This window comes from Hypanus sabinus, chromosome 5 (assembly GCF_030144855.1).
Source record: "Hypanus sabinus isolate sHypSab1 chromosome 5, sHypSab1.hap1, whole genome shotgun sequence".
In the NCBI taxonomy this organism is placed as follows: Eukaryota; Metazoa; Chordata; class Chondrichthyes; order Myliobatiformes; family Dasyatidae; genus Hypanus; species Hypanus sabinus.
Window position 1 is genome coordinate 33,843,010 of NC_082710.1, and position 26,735 is coordinate 33,869,744.

A 26,735-nucleotide genomic window follows, 5' to 3' on the forward strand; every position below is an offset into this window, starting at 1 on the left:
ATCATCCACTACCACTCTCTCTCTTTTCCCACTCAGCCAGTTTCAAATCCAGTTTACAAACTCTTCATGGATACCTAGTGTCTGAACCTTCTGAACTAACCTCCCATGTGGGACTTTGTCAAAGGTCTTACTAAAGTCCATGTAGACAACATCCACAGCTTTTCCTTCATCTACTTTCTTGGTAACCTCTTCAAAAAACTCTACAAGATTCTTTAAACACAGTCTACCACACACAAAGCCAAGCTGACTATCCTTAATCAGCCCTTAGTTGTCCAAGTACTTGTATATCCGCTCTCTCAGAACACATGCCAATAATTTACCTACTACTGATGTCAGGTTAACTGGCCTGTAATTACCTGGCTTACATTCGGAGCCTTTTTTAAACAATGGAACAACATGAGCTACTCTCTAATCCTTCGGCACCGCACCTGTGGCTAAGGACATTTTAAATATTTCTGCCAGGGCCCCTGCAATTTCTACACTAATCTTTCTCAAGGTCTGAGGAAATATCATGTCAGGCCTGGGGGATTTATCTAACTTTATTCGCTGTGAGTCAGCAAGCTCTACTCCTCTTTAATCTCTACATGTTCCATGACACTACTGCTTGTTTCCCTTCCTTCCATATATGCTATGCCAGTTTCCTGAGTAAATAAAATTGATTTTATGGATATCGATTTTCAGTCCTTCAGATAAACATTTCAAAGTATACTTGTTTTACTTTTAAATAATGTTTTGTTGGTACTATAAAATTTAGCATATTTGATTTTTTAAATATTTATTTTGCACTGTGCAAAATCTTTCCATTTGCTGCCAGTTGTTTGCTGATCAGCCATTATGAAAACATCAGTGTTGATATATCTTAACTGTAATTCTGAATAGAGTAAAGAAGGTGCATGCTGTAAGCTATAAGGTATATTTTAAATAAAATATATTGTTTATTTATTAAGCACTATCACATCTGATTGTCTTTTAACCTGTGTTTAATTGCAGTTTAGGCATATACTACCTTAATGCTACCTCAAAAACATACAAAGCAGCAAATCTGGAGCTAAAAAAGAAGATGCAAATGGTAAGCTCATATTGTAAGTAGTTACTAAGGAGAATGCACAGATAGTATGAAAACTTGGAAATGCATAGATTTTCATATATGCTTTATATCAAGAAGGACTCTTATTTGAGTTCTAAAAATTCTTAGAGGTAGAAATACATCTTCTCCTCGCATACACCATGTATGCAGTGCATCCATTTTATTGTGAACTTGTGAAGTTTGGTTCCATTCTGCACAGCCAAAATATGTTAGTAGGATTTCCATGAAAAAGGTGTATGATTGTATTCTGCACGTCTTTTTGGGAATAAGGCCAATTTATCTCATCCACTCCAAGCAAAAATCAGCCCTTCAGGAAATACAGTTCATTGGCAGCAGACAGAAGCAACATACGACATAAATGCTCCAAAAGGCAGAGGTTAGAGAAGTCATGAAAAGAGCACTGAAGTTCTCAGAAAGACACTGGAATGGCCATTTAAATGGCATCTAAATATACAACTCAGTTTTGCTCTTTACTTCGGGCCAGGAGGACTTCAGAAATGTGTGGCATGGCATTTGATGTGGAACTATAGATGGTGTGGACAAGCGGCTGATCCGTTTTATTAACAGGCATGAATTTTCCAAGAATTATTTAATGAGGGTTATTTCAATTCTGGATTGCATTGAAAATAAAATGCTATGCAATCCAACTTCTACCTGCACATGCCTATTGGAGTCACATAAGATGCTAGAAAAAACAACTAAATACTAATAAGCCCTGTCTAGAAGTTAATAAATTATATTGTCCTGTATTTTAAAACAATAACATTTCTCCTGTGTAACAAGGCTAACATCTCAGTGTTGTTTTGCATTTTTAAATATATTCATATCCCACAATGAAATGTTGTTAAATGTGGTGCAATTCTTTTCTATTATAAAAGCAACGTGAAGAGCAAAAGAATAGAAGGAACAATAAAAATACCGTCAATCCAATGTTGCAAGATTTAGAAGATCTTTTACCAAAGAGAACAAATCCTAGCAAACTTGAAGCAGGTGGGAGCTGATAACATTGTTTAATTTGTGAATTAATTTTAGTAAAATATGTAGCTTAAAAAGACACTGGCATTTAAGTCTTTATTCAGGAATTATGCTAAATAATGTAATTTGATTGATATTTTACTAGTAAAATAACTGCACTTTATAAATGTGAAATGTACACTCAATGGCCACCTTATTAGATACAGCTACTCACACTTAGACCCCCTCCATTTCGCCTACCAGCCCCGTCTAGGATTTGAGGATGCCATTGTCTACCTGCTGAACCATGTCTACGCCCACCTGGACAAGCCGTTGAGCACTGTGAAGGTCATGTTTTTTGACTTCTCCAGTGCGTTCAACACCATCTGCCCTGCTCTGCTGGGTGAGAAGCTGACAGCGATGCAGGTGGATGCTTCCCTGGTGTCATGGATTATTGATTACCTGACTGGCAGACCACAGTACGTGTGCTTGCAACACTGTGTGTCAGACAGAGTGGTCAGCAGCGCTGGGGATCCAGAGGACACTGTCCTGTCTCCCTTTCTCTTCACCATCTACACCTCGGACTTCAACTACTGCACAGAGTCTTGCCATCTTCAGAAGTTTTCTGATGTCTCTGCCGTAGTTGGATAGCAAGGGAGATGAGGCGGAGTACAGGGCTACGGTGGGAAACTTTGTCACATGATGTGAGCAGAATCATCTGCAGCTTAATGTGAAAAAGACTAAGGAGCTGGTGGTGGACCTGAGGAGGGCTAAGGCACCAGTGACTCCTGTTTCCATCCAAGGGGTCAGTGTGGACATGGTGGAGGATTACAAATACCTGGGGATACGAATGGACAATAAACTGGACTGGTCAAAGAACACTGAGGCTGTCTATAAGAAGGGTCAGAGCCATCTCTATTTCCTGAGGAGACTGAGGTCCTTTAACATCTGTTGGACGATGCTGAGGATGTTCTACGAGTCTGTGGTGGCCAGTGCTATCATGTTTGCTGTTGTGTGCTGGGGCAGCAGGCTGAGGGTAGTGGACACCAACAGAATCAACAAACTCATTTGCAAGGCCAGTGATGTTGAGGGGGTGGAACTGGACTCTCTGATGGTGGAGTCTAAAAAGAGGATGCTGTCCAAGTTGCATGCCATCTTGGACAATGTCTCCCATCCACTCCATTATGTACTGGTTAGGTCCAGGAGTACATTCAGCCAGAGACTCATTCCACCGAGATGTAACACTGAGGGTCATAGGAAGCCATTCCTACTTGTGGCCATCAAACTTTACAACTCCTCCCTCAGAGTGTCAGACACCCTGAGCCAATCGGCTGGTCCTGGACTTATTTCCACTTGGCATAATTTTACTTATTATTTAATTATTTATGGTTTTATATTGCAATATTTCTACACTATTCTCGGTTGGTGCGGCTGTAACGAAACTCAATTTCCCTCGGGATCAATAAAGTATGTCTGTCTGTAATGCAAATATCTAACCAGTGAATCATGTGGTAGCAACTCAATGCATAAAAGCATGGTCAAGAAGTTCAAACATTGTTCAGACCAAACATCAGAATGGGTGAGAAATATATTCTCAGTGACTTTGACTGTGGAATGAGTGTTGGTGTCAGACAGGGTGGTTTGAGGATCTCAGAAACTGCTGATCCCCTGGGATTTTCACACACATCAATCGCTACAGTTTACAGAGAATGGTGTAAAAAACAAAGAAAAATCCAGTGAGTAGCAGTTCTGTGGGCAAAAATGCCTTGTTAATGAGGGAGGTCAGAAGAGAATGGTCAGATTGGTTCAAGATGATAGCAAGGTGCAAGTAACACAAATAACCATGCATTACGACAGTGGTGTGCAGAAGAGCATCTCTGAATGCACAACCCATCAGACTTTGAAGTGGATGGACTACAGGAGTGCCTAATAATCTGCCCACTGAGTGTCAATTCTTAATTAAGATCTGCTGAACTTTACCCTTGCATTCAGCTCTATGTGAAGTTTCTACTTTTTCCACTTATATATCACAACAGTTTCAAATAAGATGTATAACCATGGCTGGTTAGCCTAGGATTGCAACTAGCTCGATCCTGGTAGACAATATGCATCTGCATATTGCTGGGATTGCATTTTCCCTAACCAAATGTGTATCCTATCACTCTGCCAGTCAGGTGTCCTCAGAGAGTAAAGTGATTTGGCCTGCCTTATTCCCTAGCCTAGCCTAACTTCTGCCCCACTGTTGGTAGTTTGCCGGTTCAAGCCATGACTATTTTAAAGGGATCACATACTTTCTGACAATTGCCCCTACTACATACATGATTTGGAATATCTGTAGGAGAACAGGTGGCAGTAGTTTAGTCTGTCAGAAGTGTTCATTTCTTCAAGTTTGAGGGTATTCATAGAAGGGGAACAGGCAGCAAATGTTTAGTCTGTCAAAGATGTTCATTATGTAAGTTTACTTCACACAGCTATGATGCTGATATGAACTTCAAAATTACATTGCTCTCATCATCAGTTTTATTATTTGCTATAAAGTTTTTAAGATTTTAAAGGAATATTGCTAATGCTTTCCTGCTAAAAGCACTTTACAGAAGAATCTGGTTTAATTTGCAGTGTGTCACCACCACTTGCAAGTTCTTACAATCACATTCCGTTCTGGAGTAAAGAGATTTTCATGTAAATAGTACAGATAAAAAGAGCTAACCTGTTAATTTCAGGCTCTTTCACATATTAATGTTATCTAATATTTCTGTGTTGTAATGGTATAATTTATTTGGAATATACATCATCTGGCTCTGTTGAACAAACATATTTTCCTCTTGAAGTTGAAAGTACCCATGAGCAGGTCACAATAGAGTTTCAATAAAGGTTGTCATGCATTATAAAGAAACTACAGATCTTTTCAGTGTGGTCAGCAAAAGGAAATCAGAAGTACAATTGCAAAAGGTTTTTATCTCCAGAAGGAAATGCAGTTGTTATATACTTTTCTTCATTTCAGATAAAATTATTTAACATTTACCAGATGTCCAAAATGTTTTACATATTTGTTGCCCTCTTTCATTTCCTTTGTTTTTTTCCCCTTTGCTTCTCAGTGAGGCGTTAAAGCTTTGACATTTCTTTTGTGGTTCTGATATTAAGCACAAGAGATTTTGTAGATGCTGGAATCTAGAGCAACACAAAATGCTGGAGGAACTCAGCGAGTCGGGAAGCAGCTATGGAGTTGATGACTTGGGCAGAGACCCTTTATCGGGGAGGGACCTAGAATAGGAAGTGTGGAGAGGAGAAGGAGTACAAGCTGGCAGGTGATAAGCGAAACCAGATGGGGGGAAGGTGGGTAGGTGGGGCAGAGGGTATGACGTAAAGGGCTGAAGAAGGAATCTGATAGAACAGAATGGTGGCCATGGGAGAAAGGAAAGGAGGAGGGGCACCAGAGGGAGGTGATGGGCAGGTGAGGAAAAGAGAAGGAGGAAGAGGGAACCAGAATGAAGAATGGAAAAAAATGACAGAAGGGGGAAGGAAGAGAAATTGGCATGAACATCGATTTCTTGAACTTCTGCTATATTATTGGAGGCTACCCAGATGGAATTTGAGGTTTTGCCCTGCCAACCTTAGAGTGACCTCATTGTGACAGTAGAGCAGGCCATGGACTGACGTTGGAACGGAAGTGGGAAGTTGAATTGAAACAGGTGGTCGCCGGGAAGTCCCACCTTTAGTGCTCGATGAAGTAATTCCACAATCTGCGTCAGTTCTCATGGATGTAGACAAGGCTGCACTAGGAGCAACAGTAGATGACCTTGACAGACTCAAGGTGAAATGTTGCTTCACCTGGGACTGTTTGGAGCCCTGAATAGTGGTGAGGAGTGAGGTGTAGGGGCAGATGTAGCTCTTGTCCCACTTGCAGGGATAAATGCCAGGAGGATCAGTAAATAGGGATGAGTAGAGAAGAAAGTCATCTATACGGCAATCCCTTTAGAAAGTGGGGAGCGAAATATGTGCTTATTGATATCTCTTCTCTGGATACTCCTCCTCTAATATTTCTAATTTCCTCATTGTTGCTGTAGATAATACTTGTATTCAGCTCCTGGACTTGACCATCTTGCAGTAATCTCTTATTAATAAATATTAAACTACACCCTACAAGTTGGATTTCCATGAGCAATTCAAGTGGTTTGTTGTTTGTCTTGAATTTGTATAATCTGCTGTCATCTTTTACAATTAGCCTATTAAATTTTTTTGTGATAAAAGGCAAATTTATGTTTTTCTTTATATCTTAAGGGCCAGACACAGGTAAAAAAGCAGTTGAGAAACAGCACCCTTCCACCAATGGAAAACTTGGAAAGGAAATGACACTGGCACCGCCACCTCCGCGAATGGTAGTAACAAAAGCACCTAACCCAAGACAAGCTCCACACCCACCAGGACAACTGAGACCTGGGGCACCAGGTCCACGTCACCAAGGGCCTCGTCCTGGGCAGCCAAGACATTAAAAAGTGCAAAACACAAAAATACAACTGCAGATGCTGTGGATCAAGGAATATGTACACAACGCTGGCAGGACTCTGCACCTGATGAAGGGTCTCGGCCCGAAATGTTGGCTACTCTTTTCTCACGGATGCTGCCTGACCTGCTGAGTTCTTCCAGCATTGTGTACATTAAAAAGTGTGAGGCTTTTCTCTATTTCTCCAATATACTTTGAGCGATCTTGATGAGACTGCAGTCAAACATATCTAAATCAGGTTTATTATGACTGACACATGTCAGTGGTAATAATACAGTGATACTATTAACGTCTGGATTGATAATGAAATACATCATTCCAGGCAAGTTTTTAATGAACCCTGAAATTATTTCTCCCTTCATTAGTAAACTTGCCTTTTTAATATAAAAAACAAATGTATTTTAACGATAATAGATCAAGCTGAATAGATTCTTATAATTATTTAGCTACTAGTTTCCAAGCAAGTTTAATATTAAAATAATTGAGATGAAATTCATTCTTGGTCACATGCTAAATATTCGATTTGTGAGTGTATGCAATCTTTGTTGCATTTCTTTAATAAGGAGCAGACATTTCAATGTGGGTATTTTTTTAAACCATCTGAACATTTACTATAAACGCAAAAGATTTTGCAGATGCTGGAAATCCAGAGCAACACAGACAAAATTCTCGAGGAACTCAGCAGGTCAGGCAGCGTCAATGGAGAGGAATAAACGGTTGGCGTTTCAGGCTGTGAACCTTCATCAGGATTGGAAAGGAACAGACTGGAATGTGGGGAGAGGGTAAGTATGAGCTGTTACAGAAGCTGGGTGGGTTCTTCCCCCTTCCTTTCCAATCTTGAAAGTCTCAACCAGAAATGTTAACTGTTTATGCCTGTCAGCGGTTATTATGTAACTGTTTTGTTAATGATTTGCTATGTAACTAAAAATTTAAGTTAAAAAAACATTTATATAAGAGTTTAAGGAACATTTAGAATGAAGAATTCAGGGCTCAGTCAAATTTTATATTAGTTACTTATATTTGATGTAAAGTCTGTTCCATCAGGTTTTAAAATGGTTTATAATTATAATTACTTAAGAAAAGACTACCTGAAATTATTTTACTGTAACATCCTTGGAGGTCTTAAGGAATTGGATGTGGAAAGTGTGATTCATTTTATGGGAGAATCTAGAACCAGGTTTCTCATTTAAAAAGAAATAGGAATTTTCTCATTATAACAGAAGTAGGGTGAAATCTTTTCTCTCAGAGGGTTGGAGTCTTTGGACTCTTTTCTAAGGAGTGTTGTTGGAAAAATGTTTGAATACTTTTAAAACAGGTTACTGCAGGTATATGGAATACAGAGAGGAACATAGAATTAGATTATTTGTAATAATAGTAAATGACAGACCAGGTTTAAGGGGCTGGTTGGCCTTCTCCACCTCCTCATTCACATGCTCATAATGTATATTTGCATGAATCACTGTGGGAAAGATGCAAGCAGTTGTTTATAAATGAGCTACTTGTTAGCTGCAAACAAAAGAATTTTCATTGGAAGTTCAGGCCTAAGTAGGCATTGTTTGTTTTCATGCAAATTTTACAGGAGCAAATCAAGTGTTGATTAGTGAAACATTTCATTTCAGCCAAGAACAGCTTCTCCCCCACTGTGGTTACAAACTTACGAACAATGTTTTTTCAGTGGAGGTAGACTGCTCTACGTATTGATAGAGGCAGTACAGACCAAACACAATTACAGTATTTGCTGCATTTTACCACACAAGTCTTTTTAATATTTTAATGAAAATGGGTAAGCTATCTCCTATCAGATTCTTTCTTCTCCAGCCCTTGAACTTTTTCACCCATCTAGCTTCACCTATCACCTTCCAGCTAGCCTCTTTCACCTCCCCCCACCTTTTTATTCCGGCATCTTCCCCCTTCCTTTTCAGTCCTGAAGAGTGGTCTTGGCCTAGAAATTCAACTGTTCACTCTTTTCCACAGATGCTGCCTGACCTGCTGAGTTCCTCCAGTGTTCTATGGGTGAACCTTAAATTTGGTAGCATTGTATATTTCATACAGATAATTCTTGGGTGATGGTGGTTTGTAATTCTTCGATAGCTGGAAATGTGTATCCTGGAGAATAAGGATAATGGAAGGCTTGAGGTCACTGTAGGATTGCGGCATTGGAGTCACAACTTTTACTACTTTTAATTTCTTTTGTTCTTTGCATCATTACTAATTATCAGCATTTGAGCTAAGCTTTGCATTTTCCTTTTTTTTTGAAATGTTGTCCATTCACTCTAGAGTTATACATAGTTTCTTTTATCAAGTCGTGTTTATTTTTATTATCACACTTGTGCTTTATAGATGATGAATAGGATTTGGAGAGCCAGAAAGTTCATTACTCAATGGGGGATACCCAACTTCTCACCTGCTCTTTGTAGCTCCAACATTTATGTGACTGGTCCCCATAGATCCAGCTGAGGGATTTAATCTTGCTTGTTAAATCTGATAGATCCTGCAATTGTTCTAAATTTTCTGATACCAGAGCAATTATATTTTACTCATTCTGTTCTGATATCATAAACACCATTTATGTTATCTTTATCCATCAAGAAATATTGGAAAATAAAGGAAGAAACAATATGCTGGACAAAAACGTGCGTTTCACTAGGCAGACAAGTAAATGTATTTCAAAGCTATTTTAATGGATTTGTAAATTGAGGCAAATATTGTTATATCAATAAAAATGAGGAAACAGACCTCTAGTTTGATTGACAAAGTTACATAAGATGAATCGTTTATTAAATGATTAAAAACCTAAAATGCTCAAAACAAAACTTCCAAACTATAAAATGGTAGAACAATATCTTTTTAATTGTTGTTTTGCTGTGTAAATACTAAGAGCTAAATTCTACTTCAATACATCTTTTCATACAGAATTAAGTACAGCTGCTGCATTTATTGTGAAACTACAGAGATGAAATGTGATGTTTATCTTTAGACTTTACAAATCTCAAATCACAGTCTCTTTCTATTCTTCAACACTTTTAATTTGCAATATTTTAAGAATTCTTCTGTGGAATTTTGATGGTGATGGTCTTAACTTCGGTGTATTCCTGAAGACCATATTCTCCCCTAGAAAGACAGAATTCTATTTGGTAATTTTGCTTTGGTACTTAACGCAAAAGTAGTCTTTTTGAGATACTTAACGCAAAAGTAGTCTTTTTGAGATAGGTGAAAATACGTTTGCATTCACACCTATACCCACTGATGGGAGGATTGAAATGACTAAACTCTCAAAACTAGTAACTCACATGGAATTAGTGGAGTTGACAGTGGAATAGATTTTGAGTGCAAAATCCATTCAGCTAGTTGCTTTTAATAAACAACTGATGGTATTTAAAGGGACAATTTTTTGATACAAGATAACAAATCATCTACAAGTAAGTTAGCCAATGTCTCCTTCACATAAGGAGTATCGATGGGAGGATAGGTGAGGGCCCTCTTGAATTAGGTGACACTCTTGAAAAGATATATAGAGGGAAGTGGAAGAGACAATGGTTAGTCTCCAGAAGCCTTTGAACCCCAGAATAACAAGGCAGTAGCATTCCAAATGCAGAGCAACACCTGGGCACTGGATTTTTGTCCATGGATGGAAGTGATTCTCATCTATTCTTTTGGTGCAAGGGCAGACAAAGAATATTGGGCTTTTTGTTCTGTCTTCTTACTTGTTACATACATTGGAGAATACAATTATAGAAGAACTTTGCTCATGACCACTCCTTTAGCCTTAAGTGACCATATTATCTCCCTTACGGTGTGTTGGCCCTGGAAAGGGGTGATGTTGATGCAAGGATTCCTTTCTACCTTTTTGCTGTTCAGACTCCAAGTCTAGCTCAGTCATTCACCTTCATCCTTCTGTCATATAGGTAGGGCACCTGTCTACCCATGCAATTCGTTCAGCAGTGCTTTTGCCTCTAAATCCGAAGGTGTCCAGTTTAGTTTCTTATTTCAGGGACCAGCACGAAAAGAAACTCGGCATATGCTTCAGTACAGCTATGCATGGTGGATTTGCTGCTTTTTTGATGACAGATCAAACTGGCACTCACACTAGATGTCTCAGATAAAGTACATGGCTCCATTTCAAAGCAGAGCAATAAACTGTGATCCTGATCAACATGCACACCTCAATCCAAATGATCCAAATGACTAATAACAAATATTATCACATTTGCTAAAGCCTGCTGCTTTTAAAGGAGTTGCTACATTTCCCATGTTACCACAATGGCAGCAGTCTGACATTCTTAAAGGAATGTGGAAGTCATGTTTCAAACACAAATCTTCCTTATCAATGTTCATAAACCAGAATCCCTTTTTTGACTGGATCATTTTTATAATTTTTTTGTTTATTGTTCATTATTTTAACTTTCAGAAAAATTCAGATTGTTTATGCACTCCTACTTCCTCTGGACTCCAGCAATAGACTGTGGCCAGAACATCTCAGGCTGGTCAGGACTTCTCTGGTTCCCCAGGTGGGCCTGTGAATCCTTTTGAGGATTCAACATCGAAGTCCTGTTCTTGCCACATTCTGGCCACAGTCTATTGCTGGAGTCCAGAGGAAGTGGGAGAACATAAACAATCTGAATTTTCCTAGAAGTTAAGATGGATAACCTGGGCATTGAACCTGTACTGGGTTGGACCCGGCATAGATGCAATAGATTCAACTTCTATTTCTTTCAATAGAAGAAATTGAAGAGAGAGAGAGAGTTAAGTCTCAGGTTATTTATATTGTATAAATTAATCTATTTAATTGTTAGCTCAGATGTAATTTATTGCTAACATAGAAATCAAATGGATTAATTGTTTTTATTTTTAAAATTTCATTTTGGCTGTTCTATTTTACATAAAATATGCAGCATGGAACCAAGCTAACTATCAAGCACCCATTTTTATACTAAAGTACAATAAAGAAAAAATATTTTCTTAATATTTCCCATCAACTTCCCCCAATCCACCCACAAAACCTATATTCAACCACCCACCTAAACATTAGGGACAATTAACTGAACAATCCACTCATCTTTAGAATGACTCATGCAGAGGGAGAACATTCGAACTCTTCAGGTAATGCCTGAGGTTTGGACCTTGGTCACTGGGAAAGGCAGCTTCCAGCTTCACCACTCAGCTGCTTCATTTCTGCATGTCACAAATAATGCCGGGTGGTTACTGTAATTTCACGGTTTTGATTGCTGGTTTAGTTTGGGCCATATCTTCACAGGCAGGTAAGATATTTCTGAGGGTTTGTGGGTTGCTTGCTCAAAAGCAATTTCAGAGAACAAGTTAGCAATTTTATTCACCTTTGCCCTAACAGGTAAGTGCAAGGTAGGGATATGTTCCAGAATATTAGTACAGCCCTCCCCTTTCTCTCATCTTTCACTCTGCTCACTTGCAATAATGTTGAGACAAATTCATTTTTGATTCTACTCATGTCCTCTGACTCTGCATATAGATTTTTTTTTTGGTCTCTGAAGGAACCTACCACATTCCTAGCTATCCTATTATTTCTAATATACATGAAAAACAAGGATTCTCATTAATCCTGCTTGCCTAAGTTACTTAATATCCTCTGTTTGCACTCCTATTTTCTAGGGGTGGCGGGGTGTAGATGCATATCTACCAAAAGAGGTGTGAGATGGTTTATCGCTTTGCCAGCTTGTGGGTAACCCTTCGACAAGGTGTAGCATCTGCTTACCGTCCCCCACCCCTGCTCAGGGTTAGGTGAAACTGTGGGTGCAGGTGGTGGGTGGTCTTATGAGCAGCTGGTGTAGATCACACGTCCTGGTTATGTGACCACTAACACTAGCTAGGCTATCTCTGAAGAGTATTGATAATGGCTGGCATCACCAGTCTTGTAAAATTACTGTCCAGAAGAAGGCAATGGCAAAGCACTTCTGTTGAAAACTTTGCCAAGAACAATCATGGGACCATAATCATCTATATTACATGATTCGGCACATGATGATGATGAATTTCTATAAGATCTTTCCTTCGTCCCCTATAAGACTCAAACCTCACTTGATACCCAATGCCTACACGTAATATACTGTATGCTTTCTTCTTGCAGCTGATGAAACCTTCAATTTCCATGTTAACTCAGGCACCAAAATGTTACCATCTTTGCTTTTTATGCCTAAAGGAACATGCTGCCTCTGAGTTAATACTGTTTCATCTTTAAATTAATCCTACTTATCAAATATTGATTTTCCTTCTAACATCTGCTCCCAAACTATATTTGTCAAGTGCCATTTTTCTTGTTGAATTCTGCTCTCATTGAATTTATGATCTTAACTCTAAGACCAACCATACCTTCTCCCATGACTACCTTAAAACTTATCGAACTACAGTCACTGTTTTTACATGTTTCCCCATAGACACTTACACCATTGCACATCCTCATTCCTTATTTTTAAGTTGAGCATGGCTGCTTCTCAGAAGGACTCTCTACATACAGCTCTCTTGAATGATGTTACAAATTCCAACCTATTAATCCTCTTACCAATATTCGGAAGTCAAACTCCCTCACTATTGCAATCCCAGTATTTTTGCAGCCTACTGCTATTTACCTACATGTTTTCTCTTCAATTTACTGCTGACCGTTGGGAGACCTATGGTGCAGCTCTGTCAAAGTGATCGCTTCTCTCTTTTTTTCTGAATTTTACTCATAGGTTTGAACAATCAGAAGAAATTGGGTAAAGCTTGGTCTGTTTTTGCTGAAGAAAGAAGGCTGAGAAGTAGGTATATAAGTATAAAAAGGGTAAATGGCCAGTGTCTAGTCCCTGTGGTAGGGATAACTAAAATACACACCATAGGTATAGAGGCAGGACGTTTAATGGAGATCTTTGTATTTCCATACAAAGAGTAGTTGAATAAACTCTTCTCAGGCTCCACCTGGGTACAGGTATCGATTTTAACCAACATTTTGATGACAAACTCTGCCATCCTCATAAGGGATGATGACTGGGCATGTTTAGTCATGTGGTAATTATACCCCTGTTGTCCGTCCCTCCTAATTGGTTAGTCCTCGCTCAATCTGGTTTCTACTGTCCCACCTTGTTTACAATTGAATTCCAGTTCTAACTTAGAGCAAGACTTTCATCTTTGGTAAAATTCTCTTCTCCAGTTTTACTTCAATGGCTTCCTTCACCAGGTGGTCCAAAAGCTATTGGCACAGTGCAATAGGTTTGTGTCCTCAGAGTCAACCCTATCGCCATTGCGGATGCAATGTTCTGCTACCACCAATTTCTCTGGGTAACCCAAACAATTACATTTCCCGTGCTCCCCGATGCAGGTGTTCGCCATGTGTTGCATCCGGCCGCAATATGCCGCTCCACACTCACAGGGAATCCTGTACACATCAGCCGTCCTGAGCCACAGGTTACCTTTGACCCTCATAAACTGTGATTTAATCCTCCATACTTGTGGTTGGTATTAATCCGGTATTTCTTCAGGATCTTGGCGATCCTTCCAGAAACCGTGGAAAGATAGAGAAGACAGCCCGTAATGAGGGGTTCCTCCTCGTTAGGTTTCCTGGATTTTCTGTCAGCCCTTTCAAGGGCCTGATTAATTTCCTTTACCTTGTAGCCATTCTGCTGAAACATCACGTGTAATCGGCCAGATGAGGAGTTTATTCATTATATATGTCAAGAAAGCACTGGACCATTTGTCAAAGGGTAGCTGGTTTGTGGAAAGAACTGCCAGAGGAGGTGGTGGAGGCAGGAAGAGTAACAATATTTAGTTGGCGTTTTGATAGTATGTGAATGAGAAAGATTTAGAGGGAAATTGAATTAATGCGGACAATTGGGATTAGTACAGACTGATATGATGGACAGCATAGAAGTGATCGGCTAAAGGCCCGGTTTCTATGCTGTTAAACTTTATGACCTTATTTTACAGAGCCTCCCAAATTGGGGTTCACGGACCCCTTCTTTAATGGTTATAGTCCATGACATAAGAAAGGTTTGGCGCCCCTGCTATATAGCCTCATTGGCTGCTTCCTCCAGGATCCCCCTCCCTGAGTGCTGCCGGGTTATGCTCCCTGATCAGCAGTACAATGACTCCTCCCATTTTGTGCCCCCTCCATCATGCTAGAAACTTTTATAAACATTGAGATATCAGTCCTGCTCTTCCCTCAATCATGCGCCTATGATTGTAAGAACATCATAACCCCACATGCTGATCCAAGCCCTTTTCCTCTTTCTTGCAATGCTCCCCGCAATAAAGTAAAACCAGCCTAGTGCTCTTGTGTTTTCCCACCTACCTCTGTCAATTCTGCCCACCGCATGTGCCTGTTCTGTTTTCTACATATGATTCTGTCTCTCCTGCTGCGCAAGGCCATTCTGGGTCACATGCTCTTGCCTCATTATTTTAAATCTCCTGAGCAGCACTTGCAAACCTCCTTACAAGGTTGTTGGTCTTAGTGCAGTTTAGGTGTATCTCGTCTTTCTTGTTCAGGTCTCCCACCCGCAAAAAGGGATCCCCCATGATCCAAATACCTGAAGCTTTCCCTCCTTCGCCTCAAATTCAGCTGCCCATCTTCCGATTCCTCTACTCACCCGTATATGACACAGGGATTAATTCTGAGATTACAAGCCTAGAGGTCCTGCATTTTAACTTGCTATTTAACTCCATTAATTCTCTTTGCAGGATCTTTGGGATATTCTGTTCAGTTTTGGTCACTCTGCACTCAAGGAATAGGCTATGGAGAGAGGTTGAGTAGGCTGGGACATTTTTCATCAGATTGTAGGAGAATGAGGGGTGATTTCATAGCAGTCCATACAATTACGAGGGACATAGGCAGGGTGAATGTGCGTGGCCTTTTTCACCAGGGCTTGGGAATCAAGAACTTGAAGCCAAAGGTTTAAGGCAGAGATTTAATAAGAACCTGCAGGGCAACATTTTCACCAAGAGAATGGTCAATGTATGGAATGAGCTGCCAGAGGAAGTGGTTGAGCAGGAACATTACCTACTGCCTGTTACGCTGCTGCATCTTAGGGCAGCAATGAAGGTCCTCCATCTTTGGTGGTGTTCAGGTTTTCCTTCGTCATGTTAGCAGCTCAGTTTTCAGTCAGTCTGTCAGTCACGCAAGCCCCAGGAGGAGACTCAGGAATACCGTTGCATTCAGATATAGAGGGATTCTTCATTACTGTTTCCAAAACAGTTTTATTTTACCAGTCAAGGTTGTTAGCCCTGAGATGAACCCCTGAACCTGGAGGACAGGTGGACCACCCTTAGTCTGCCCTCTATTGCTTGACTTGTTCGGCATACCAGGAGCCAAAGCAGAAAGCCCTGGCTCCAGCCAACGTAGCCCTTCAGGTCATTGAGGCACGCAAACCTCCAAACCCTACGGCAAGGTTGTGGTCCTCTCGGAGGAGCAGATACATTAAGAACATTTATAAGGTATTTGGTCAGTACATGGATAGGAAAGGTTTTGAGGGATATGAGCCAAACTCAGGTAAATGAGACCAGCTCAGATGGGAATCTTGTTTGGCATGGACGAATAGGGCTGAAGGGTCTGTTCCTGTGTTGTTTCACTCTCTGATCTAACTCTCTTCTTATTTATGTCCAGTTCACACTCTTCCTATCAGCAATACACAATGAATGTAGTTCTGTTATATAATATAGCTGACACCAGACAAAATCTTCTTGTCTTATTGATTCCTGTGAACATTATATGAGACAACACCATGTTCTCAAGTTAGCTGCCAGTGTTAGCTGTTCTAGATTGTACTTGATGGATTTGAATGACTGTGGAACCTTGCAATGACCTTGGAGTTGTAAAAAATAATTTGTTCAAGATTACTGTTGTCCGAAAACATAATATAATTTGTATATATTGTAGATTTTTATATATTACTGTACATTGCCACATGAAATCTAAATTGAATTAAAAACATTAACCCTTAATTTCATTGAGTGTACTGTTTAATACTTACATTTCTCTACCATTTCCAGACATTTTAAATCCTCCAAAAGGACTTTGAACATTCATTGCACTGTAGCAATTAACCCTGTGGAAAGATTAATGTGCTCAGTTGTAAGATTCAGTTGAATAGAGCATACATTTCACATATAGCTCAGGAAAATGTTAACATACTCTGTACTACTTATAAAGAAATGCTTACCACACAGTCCCAGCTTGAAGAGCTGAAGCCAAGGTCAGTGCTTTATTGATGTCTTTGGTGAAAACTGCAGCAACTAAGCCATAGTGGGTGTTGTTAGCTCTCTTAATGACTTCTTCAACTGTTTTAAACTTGATTATTTGTTGTACTGGTCCAAAGATCTGTTTTATTTTAAAATTGTTAATAAGTTGTAAAGGAAACAATATACTGTATATGCACAATTATTTTACCATTCCTTATATTGTAAGTAGTGACATCATAAATGTATTAATAATTAACATTTATAATGTGAAAACATCCAATTGACAGGTAGTTGACCCCAATGCTGGACAGTTTATAAAATTAGCATGCTATGGATCTTATCTGTGGTGATGCCAATCAAAGTGATATTGTTTTAAGCAGCATCATGTTCTCAAGTTCAATAGTTGTCATTCTTCACTTCACTGTTCTCGTGTACTTTATGTTTGACTGACTTGGTTGAACAAACATTGAACTTTGCAATGGCCTTTGAATAATAAACAAATATTAGTTCAAGGTTACTATGGATAAAACACAATCTAATCTGTATGTAATGTAGATCTTTACAGTACAAACTATTTTTCTCAATATCCCATCTTTTTAAAGTTTTTTTGACTTTTTTTCCAATGATCCGAGTGATTGGAACGGCAGGTACCATGACTCTTTAAGTGGTGTTATGTGGTGTTATGTGGCTGGAGCTGTTTTTTTTCCCCATTGTTAGATAGAAGCTTGCCAGCAGCTCTTCCATTAACATGGGGCACTCCATCCTTTAGAAATTCTTGCCTTTTAATCAGCAAGACTGGGGAATCTCACTGATTGAGAGAAGACTGGAATCAAACAGAAGTCAAGGTCAGCATTCTTATACACCTTGTGCTGCCAGAACTAAAGAAATGTGAAAGAAAATGACTACTTCCATTAAATTGTACACTAAAATCTTCTCTTTAATAAGGGATTGTTTGGGAATATGAATCTTAAATATTTATCTGTTTTACAGGCTGACGTGAATAGCTGTATTACCTCTTCCTTGGCAATGCGCATTTCATCTGTAACTTCTGAGAAAACTGTAGGCTGAATGAAGAAGCCTTTATCTCCACAAGGCAAACCTCCACATTCCAGTTTAGCTCCTTCTTTCTTCCCACTCTCAATTAAATCGAGAATTTTATCGTACTGCTTTTTATCAATCTGTCAAAACGTTATTAGAGAAAAGAAATGAATAAATACATCACGTTGTTTGACATTCAATGTCTTTATCTTGGATATTTTTTGTAGAGGATTCATTCTGTACAAAATCAATGTGAAAAGTAAAAATGACCTGAAGGCTGTACTATAACGAAAAGAATAACATTTGTCTTGCTCACACATGTTTTGGCAGGAACCTTATGTTTTCAAATTCTGATTGCTGAAACCAGATTGATAGAAATGTTTATTCTTTAATTCAGGTTCAGTTTTTGATCTTATTAATTTTAAGCTTAATGTACACACAGACTCCTCCGTGTGATAAGCTCATATTGATATAATTTTGTGTCAAGATTTGTTCCAAATTTGAGTCAGAACATTTTAAAATATACTGGGCCTGTTAAAACCTTTTGAATGATTGCCTTCTTACTTAAGTTAAAAGATATTTTCAGACACTTGGAGAATATACAAACCCCTGTATCACAGGAAGAATGTACAAACCCCATAAACATATAGCACCTAATTGAACTTGGATCCTGGAACTAGGAGGAGGGGTGGGGGGGAATAACAGCTTTACTCTATGTACTACTGTGCCATCCCTATCTTCTCTTATATGAGTAACTTTGCCTTCAACAGACCCTGGGAATCTTAGCCCAAGCTCCAGTTCCAACCCAGCCCCTATTTATTTGGCTCCTTTTAATGATCGGAAAATTTGTTCCCAGATGAATATATTCTGATTTACAACTGGATCACTGCTCAAATAAAGTTGCTTGTCTGCTTTGTCTAATGATAAGTCCTGCCTTATGTTGCAGACTATATAGTCAATAGGTATCGTGGGTGAAATATTGCTAAACACACACAAAATATCAGCATTCTCATCCATCTGCAGTAACAGCTCACCACTGTGGTTATTGTATCCATCCATCTCGGCTTTAAAAATCTTCAGTGACTCTGCTTATATTTCTTGAAACATATCAATATAATGAAAGAGGAGGCATTGGCTGTCTTGAGGCATGTAAGGTTAATAAATCTTTGGGTCCTGAGCAAGTATACCCAAGGATGTTTGGGGAAGCAAGTGAAGAAATTGCTTGGTCCAGAGATTTTTGTATCATCTTTAGCTATAGATGAGATATGAGAAGACCAAAAATTGGGTAATGTTGTGCCTTTATTTAAGTTTCAACGTTCAAATACACACACGTTACCATATACTACCCTGAGATTCATTTTCATCTAGGCATTTGCAGAAAAAATTACTATGGAATTTTGTAAAAAATATATACATGAACAGGTAAAGACTGACAAGCAAACATTGTGCGAAAGAGGACAAACCGTGCAAATAAAAATTAATACAAAGAAAATGAGTTGTAAAGAGTTCTTGAAAGTGAGTCGGTAGCTTGTAGAATCAGTTCAGAGTAGTGGGGAGTGAAGTTACCTGCACCAGTTCTGGAGCCTGAAGATTGCAGGGTAATAACTGTTTCTGAACCTGCTGGTGTGGGGCTTATGGCTTCTATACTTTCTGCCCGATAGGAGAAGCGAGAAGAGGACATAGCTTGGAGGGGTCTTTGATGATAGATGCTGCTTTCTTGTGGAAGTGTACTCAATGGTGGGGTGGTGCTTTTCCTGTGGTAAACTGGCTGCATGTGCCACCCTCTGTACCTTTTCCCATTCCTAAGTGCATCAGAAGGAATGCAAACAACTAGATGCTCTTCACTGTGTATCTATAGAGTTTGTCAAAGTTTCTGGTGATGTGCCAAACCTACACAAACTTCTAAGAAGGTAGAAGTGCTGTCATACCTTCTTTGTGATGACACTTACATGGTGGTTGAGGGAGAGATCCTCTGATATGATAACCAAGGAGCTTAAAGTTACTGAGCTTCTCCACCTCTGTTCCTAATGAGGAACGCTCGTGAACCTCCTGTACTTGATAATCAGCTCTTCAATCAGATTTTTAATCTCCTTTCTATATGTCAATTCATCACCACCTTTGATTTGGCCAACAACAGTGGTGTCATCAGCAAACTTGAATGTGGAATTGGAGCTGCAAGTAGCCTGAAGTATAAAGTACAGCAAGGAGACTAAACAGAGTACCTCTGCTAATGGTAAGTCTGGCAGAGAAGTTGTTGCCAATCTGCACTAACTGTGGTCAGTCTATCCGTGAGAGAATCTGAGATTTAAGAATGGTTAAAAGGACATGGCAGGAAACAATAAGCTAGATCCTGAATACCAAGATGCTGGAGGATATGCTTAAAGATTTTGAGAGTGTCCCACCTGTGAGGCTGGTCAAAAAGGTTCAGCCACTTGTTATTAAGGGTGAAGTAGTAAAATGGATTTGCCGTTGGCTTCATAGGAGGTGCCAGAGAGTGGGAGTAGATGGAGGCCTGTGACTAGTGCTGTGCCGCAAGTCTCAGTGAAAATATTAATTTAACAGTTTTTTTAAATATCTTACTACTTTGGAATGGTAATATATTGTAATTATTGAATTTCTCTCACCAAACTCAAGCACAGTATCATATTCAAACACAGGTAATAACCTCTCCAACAGTTATAACCTCATTTCATTCTCATGTTAATTTAAATCAATGATATAGATTAGTGTTAATGATACAGAAAGATAAAACTTCTTAGTTAAATGGAAAAGGTACAAAAATTTATTTTCTATATTGAACAGATATTTAGGATCCAACAAGTATATATTGGGATGATAAATTAATATACCTTTATTTCAAACAAACACTGATCATGAAACTCTGATACTATACCTATACTTAAATAGAAATTCTGGATAAGTTTGCAGATGTATCTTTTACACTATGGAGGGTGCTGAGCCAAACATACTTTCAGCAATTAATTAAATCTTTCATCATATTTATTCGGCTCTTTTTAACTCTTGCTTTGTTACCCGGCAATTAGCCTGCAAGCCACATCGAGTTATTAGAGATTTCTTTCTGGCACTCTCCGGTATTAATAGATGACCATGTTGATCAAATTGTTATGGCGTATATTCCTCCATGAAGTGTGTAAACTTTCAGATCTTTTAAAGATTAGCCAGGTAGACCAGCAAGAAGTTGCTCAGTTGACAGGTGATGGCTTTTTCCGTGCTTTGTGACATAAATGATTTGCTTGACCCTTGTGGGTCTTACAACAGGAAGATGCCATCTGGTCAACACTTAACTGTCAACACTAGACTATAAATAGATAATAGAAAAGTCCTGAAGAAGGATCTTGCCCTTCTTTCCCATCATTCCCATAATCCTGATTGAGAAGTTGCAGAACTTGGGCCTCTGCACCTCCCTCTGCACTTGGTTCCTCAAATTCCAAACCAAAAGACCACAATCTGTGTGGATTGGTGATAACAGCTCCTCGCTGACGATCAAAACTGGTGCACTTCAGAGGTGTGTGCCTAGCTCACTGCTCTACTCTCTCTATAACCATGACCGTGTGGCTCGGCACAGCTCAACTACATCTATAAATTTGCTGATGATGCAACCATTGTTGGTAGAAACTCAGATGGCGATGAGAGGGCGTACAGGAGTGAGATACGCCAACTAGTGGAATGGTATCGCAGTAACAACCTGGCACTCAACATCAGTAAGATGAAAGAGCTGATTGTGGATTTCAGGAAGGGTAAGATGAAGGAACACATACCAATCCTCACAGAGGGATCAGAAGTGGAGAGATTGAGCAGCTTCAAGTTCCTGGGTGTCAAGATCTCCGTGAATTTAACCTGGTATCAACATATCGATGCAGTTATAAAGAAGGCAAGACAGCAATTATACTTCATTAGGAGTTTGAAGAGATTTGGTATGTCAGCAAATACACTCAAAATCTTGTTTAGATGTACCGTGGAGAGCATTCTGACAGGCTGCATCACTGTCTGGTATGGAGGTGGAGGGGTGGGCAGGCTGCTGCACAGGACTGAAAGAAGCTGCAGAAGGCTGTAAATTTAGTCTGTTCCATCTTGGGTTACTAACCTACAAATTACCCAGGACATTTTGAAGGAGCAGTGTCTCAGAAAGGCAGTGTCTATTATTAAAGACCTCCAGCATCCAGGGCATGCCCTTTTCTCGCTGTTACCATCAGGTAGGCGATGCAGAAGCCTGAAGTCACAGACTCAGTGATTCAGGAACAGCTTTTTCCCCTCTGTCTTCCGATTCTTAAATGGACAATGAACCCTTGAACACTACCTCACTTTTTAAATATATATTTATGTTTTTGCACGATTTAAAATCTATTCAGTATACATATACTGTAATTGACATTATTATTGCTATTTTAATTTTTTTATTCTATATTATGCAATGCATTGAACTGCTGCTGCGAAGTTAACAACTTTCACGACACATGCTGGTGATAATAAACCTGATTCTGAAACATTGACTGTGTATTCACTTCCAAAAATGCTGCCTGATCAGATGAGTTCCTTCAGCATTTTGTGCCTGTTGCTTTGGATTTCCAGCATTTGCAGAATTTCTTGTGTTCATAATAGAAAAGTCTTTGATTATGCAATGTCCATGGGAGAACTGCTTTAGTACCACTGTGTTGCTAATTCTTTGTTGGTCCCAATCAACAAAAGACAAGGAATAAAATCTTCAGATGGGGTGATGTGGAGTACATGGTTAACTAGAAATGCACCAAGTTCCACCTTCAATGAAACTCACATTTAGTTTGTAAGTTCTCTGACTCTCTCACTTTGAGAATTCATATCCGATCATGAGCCATTAAAACTTGGTAAGGATGTTTACATATTTATTGTTCTTTATTGGCTTAGGAAACAAGATCTCACAAAATCTCAGATTGTTCGTTGTGCTTTTTGGGGAATGGAGATGGAAGGTGCAGGGTGTGTGCTCATGAGGGAGAATGAGTGTGAATTAAATCAACTAACCAGAACCACGCCTGGATCTTACACTGGCAAGTAATATTTTGGCTAATCATTACCAATCACAATGAAACCACAGGCTTTCATTATACAGTATTTGATCTCTAGAAGAGAGATAGAAATTGCAAGATAATTATAGCTTGCATTATAATCTGTATTTTCACAATACAAATGAGTAATTTATTATTGATTTAATACTTAAAATTAGAATTAATTTTTAAAGCTGTTGATATTTTAAAGAACTTGATAACAGACAACTAGGATCAAAAAAGCCTGCATTGTTCCTTAACTTCCAGGATTGGCAAGGGCCTTGAAATGATTTTACGTAGATGATGTCATCAAATTGTTTGGCTCTGGTCTAAACAAAAATAAGGCCAGCTCCATCAGATTCACTCCAGTGTCAGATACATGGCTTTGTATGGTTAAAATAAAGCATGATTCATAAGAATGGCCCTCAGAATTTATTTAGGTTTGCAGACCATCTACCTATAAGAAGCATGTACCACTGGTCCACAACATAATCCAGGTATTACTTTTTCTACGATACCTGCGGTCCATGGGTGACAGCTTCATTTAGAGGATTTCCAATAACATACTTCTGTGCAAGGGCAATGCTCTTGCAAACAAATTCTTTGTAGACAGATTCCTCCACAAATATTCTGGATCCTGCCAAACAGCACTGTCCCTGATTGAAGAACAGACCATGATGAGCTTGCTCCACAGCATAGTCCACTGCAAAATATAAGTCAAGTTGGTATAGTCATTCATTCTCGAACACATGCAATATTATTCTGGGATCTTGAAAAATTTAGTTTGTTTATCAGTCTGCAAATCTGGCATTAAAATGAAATCTAGCTCTATGGGATTTTTCCTAGAAACCTTAAACAGTACTGCTATGTCATCATACAGAATATGCATTGATGTCCTTTGACAACAGGTCATAAATTTGAATGGGATTAGTTTGGATTGCCATCATGGTTGGCAAAGACAAAGTGGTCCAAAAGAACTGTTACTTTGCTGTTCCTCATCTATTTTCTATACTTATATGAACATTGAACACATTGTTACAATTCTATATAACAAGTCATTAGTTAATATATTATGGAATTCATTATCAAGCCAAGTCAAGTCAAATCAAGTTTATTGTCATTTTGACCATAAACTGCTGGTACAGTACACAGTAAAAATGAAGCAACATTCCTCCAGGACCCTGGTGCTACATGAAACACAAAACTACACTAGACTATGTGAGACAGCACAAGGCTACTCTAGATTACATAAACCAACATAAAAACTACACTAGACTATAGACCTGCACAGGACTACATAAAGTGTGGAAAACAGAGCAGGGCAGTACAGTAATTAATATACAAGACAATAGACACAGTAGAAGACAAATTACAATATAATAATAAATGATGTAGATGTCAGTCTAGACTCTGAGTATTGAAGAGTCTGATGGCTTGGGGGAAGAAACTATTGCACAGTCTGGCTGTGAGAGCCCAAATGCTTCGGTACCTTTTGCCAAATGGCAGGAGGGAGAAGAGTTTGTGTGAGGGGTGTGTGGGGTCCTTCACAATACAGTTAGCTTTGCAGGTGCAGCGTGTGGTGTAAATGTCTGTAATAGCGGGAAGAGAGACCCTGATGACCTTCTCAGCTGACCTCACTGTCCACTGCAGGGTCTTGCGATCTGAGACAGTGCAATTCCCGAACCAGGCAGTGATGCAGCTGCTCAGGATGCTCTCGATACCTTCGCAGAAAGTAGAGACGCAACTGGGCTTTCTTGGCTATGGAGCTGGTGTTGAGGGACCAGGTGAGATTCTCCGCCAGGTGAACACCAAGAATAGAAATAAATCATCTATTGCTACACCTTACTCCACAAAAAATATTCAGGTTCTATGGCATAACAATCACATTTAACAGTTCTTGTTGATCTTTCAGCTACAATAGATGGAAATTCTGGAAGAATGTGCACTATCCCTCGCTTCATTGAGAAGGTTCAGATAATCTATCATGTCACAATATGTTCTCAGGAGCATCATTATAGTTGATAGGACAGAGCCCTTTGAATAGGGTATTGTTCATTGTCAGGCTGTTATACAGAGGGTGACAAGTTTAACAGTGGACTTGGAAATCAAGGATTAGTTCATTAATTGAAGCTTATGGCAACTGAGAGTGATGAAAATGTGGTTTGTTCATTAATCATGTATCAGAGTTAAATAGTTAACTCAGCTAAATCCATTGTGTTCTGGTACTTTGAATGATCTTGATAAACTACCCTGGTGATGGAGTTTCAAAGTCAGATTTGGATTCATAAGATCTTGCTCTTAATGTTACATCCCAGATTAAATATTGATATCACCTGTGAATAACTAATATTATTCACAAAGATAGCAGCAAAATGGAGGGAGAATGAAAGACTCAGCGACTAACCTGTAACTGCCACTTTCAGGTTAATGAATCACTGATTGAATCTTAAGCACTGTTAATGTATTAAAAGCAGACTTTTAAAGTAACATGTTCTGCAGAGCAGTAATTTTGAGAATCTCAAATTCATCAATTGCTGTTCTCCAGTTTATAGATGGTGAAAAACTAAAATAAATTATTGTATAACAAAGAGCCCTAAAACTTCCAGACTACAGCTCTGTCTACCTTTATAGCAACTATAATCTATAAATTTCCAAAATGTTTTGGCTTATTTCATAGGAATACCATATATTATTGAAATTTGTTTACAAACACTGTAGATTTCATCTTTATCGTTGACGTTAAACTCTGAATGTGCCTAATTGTTGCCTACTATACATGCAACTGATTATTGTTTAAAGGGATAATTATTCAAAAATTGGCTAGTATGCAAGCTTTGAAAGGGAGAACACAACTACAGCTGTGAAGATCCCTGCTGCACCTGATGACCCTGTGATCTCTGTCTCAGAGGCCAATGTTAGATTGTTTTTAAAGAGAGTGAACCCTTGCAAGGCAGAAGGTCCAGATGGAGTACCTGGTAAGGCTCTGAAAACCTGTGCCAACTGAATCGCAGGAGAATTCACTTGCTTCAATAAGGCAACAATTATATCAGCGCCAAAGAAGAATAATGTGGGCTGCCTTAATGACCATCGCCTGGTAGCACACATCGACAGTGATGAAATGCGTTGAGAGGTTGGTCATGACTAGACTGAACTCCTGCCTCAGCAAGGACCTGGGCCCATTGCAATTTGCCTATTGTCACAATAGGTCAACGGCAGATGCAATCTCAATGGCTCTCCACATGGCTTTAGACCACCTGGACAACACAAACATCTATTTCAGGGTGCTGTTGAATGACTATAGCTCAGCATTTAATATCATTATTCCCACAATCCATTTGAGAAGTTGCAGAACCTGGGCCTCTGTACCTCCCTCTGCAATTGGATCCTTGACTTCCTAACCAGAAAACCACAATCTGTGTGGATTGGTGATAACATAACCTCGCTGATGATCAACACTAGTACCATCTATAAATTTGCTGATGATACAACCATTGTTGGTAGAATCTCAGATGGTGATGAGAGAGCATACAGGAGTGAGATATGCCAACTAGTGGAGTGGTGCTTCAGCAACAATCTGGCACTCAACATCAGTAAGACGAAAGAGCTGATTGTGGACTTCAGGAAGGGTAAGACGAAGGAACACATACTAATCCTCATAGAGGGAACAGAAGTGGAGAGAGTGAGCAGTTTCAAGTTTCTGGGTGTCAGGATCTCTGAAGATCTAACCTGGTCCAGACATATTGATGTAGTTATAAAGAAAACAAGACAGTGCTTATACTTTATTAGGAGCCTGAAGAGATTTGGCATGACAACAAATACATTCAAAAACTTATATAGATGTATTGTGGAGGGCATTCTGACAGGCTGCATCACTGTCTGGTATGGGGAGGGGGGTGCGCTACTCAACAAGCCCGAAAGAAGCTGCAGAGGGCTATAAATC

At 39.2% G+C, this 26,735-nt stretch overlaps 2 protein-coding genes across 4 annotated transcripts in view; one reads left to right on the plus strand and one right to left on the minus strand.

The window, feature by feature from the left end:
* Window positions 1-7,923, plus strand: part of LOC132393872 (transmembrane channel-like protein 2-A) — a 65,462-nt gene extending 57,539 nt beyond the window's left edge. Inside the window, exons 18-20 of the mRNA XM_059969266.1 lie at window positions 991-1,069; window positions 1,966-2,077; window positions 6,320-7,923. Coding sequence (XP_059825249.1) covers window positions 991-1,069; window positions 1,966-2,077; window positions 6,320-6,531 — 403 coding nt within the window. The 3' untranslated portion in view covers window positions 6,532-7,923. The remainder of the gene's footprint in view (window positions 1-990; window positions 1,070-1,965; window positions 2,078-6,319) is intronic.
* Window positions 7,924-9,202: 1,279 nt separating this feature from the next.
* The window catches only part of LOC132394044 (aldehyde dehydrogenase 1A1-like), a 75,240-nt gene continuing 57,707 nt past the window's right edge, over window positions 9,203-26,735 (minus strand). For all 3 annotated transcript variants that reach the window (XM_059969696.1, XM_059969698.1, XM_059969697.1), the window contains 5 exons: window positions 23,314-23,498; window positions 17,732-17,896; window positions 16,700-16,857; window positions 16,511-16,585; window positions 9,203-9,653 (listed from right to left, as the gene is read on the minus strand). In XM_059969696.1, the coding sequence (XP_059825679.1) occupies window positions 9,581-9,653; window positions 16,511-16,585; window positions 16,700-16,857; window positions 17,732-17,896; window positions 23,314-23,498 (656 nt within the window). In that variant the 3' untranslated portion in view covers window positions 9,203-9,580. The remainder of the gene's footprint in view (window positions 9,654-16,510; window positions 16,586-16,699; window positions 16,858-17,731; window positions 17,897-23,313; window positions 23,499-26,735) is intronic.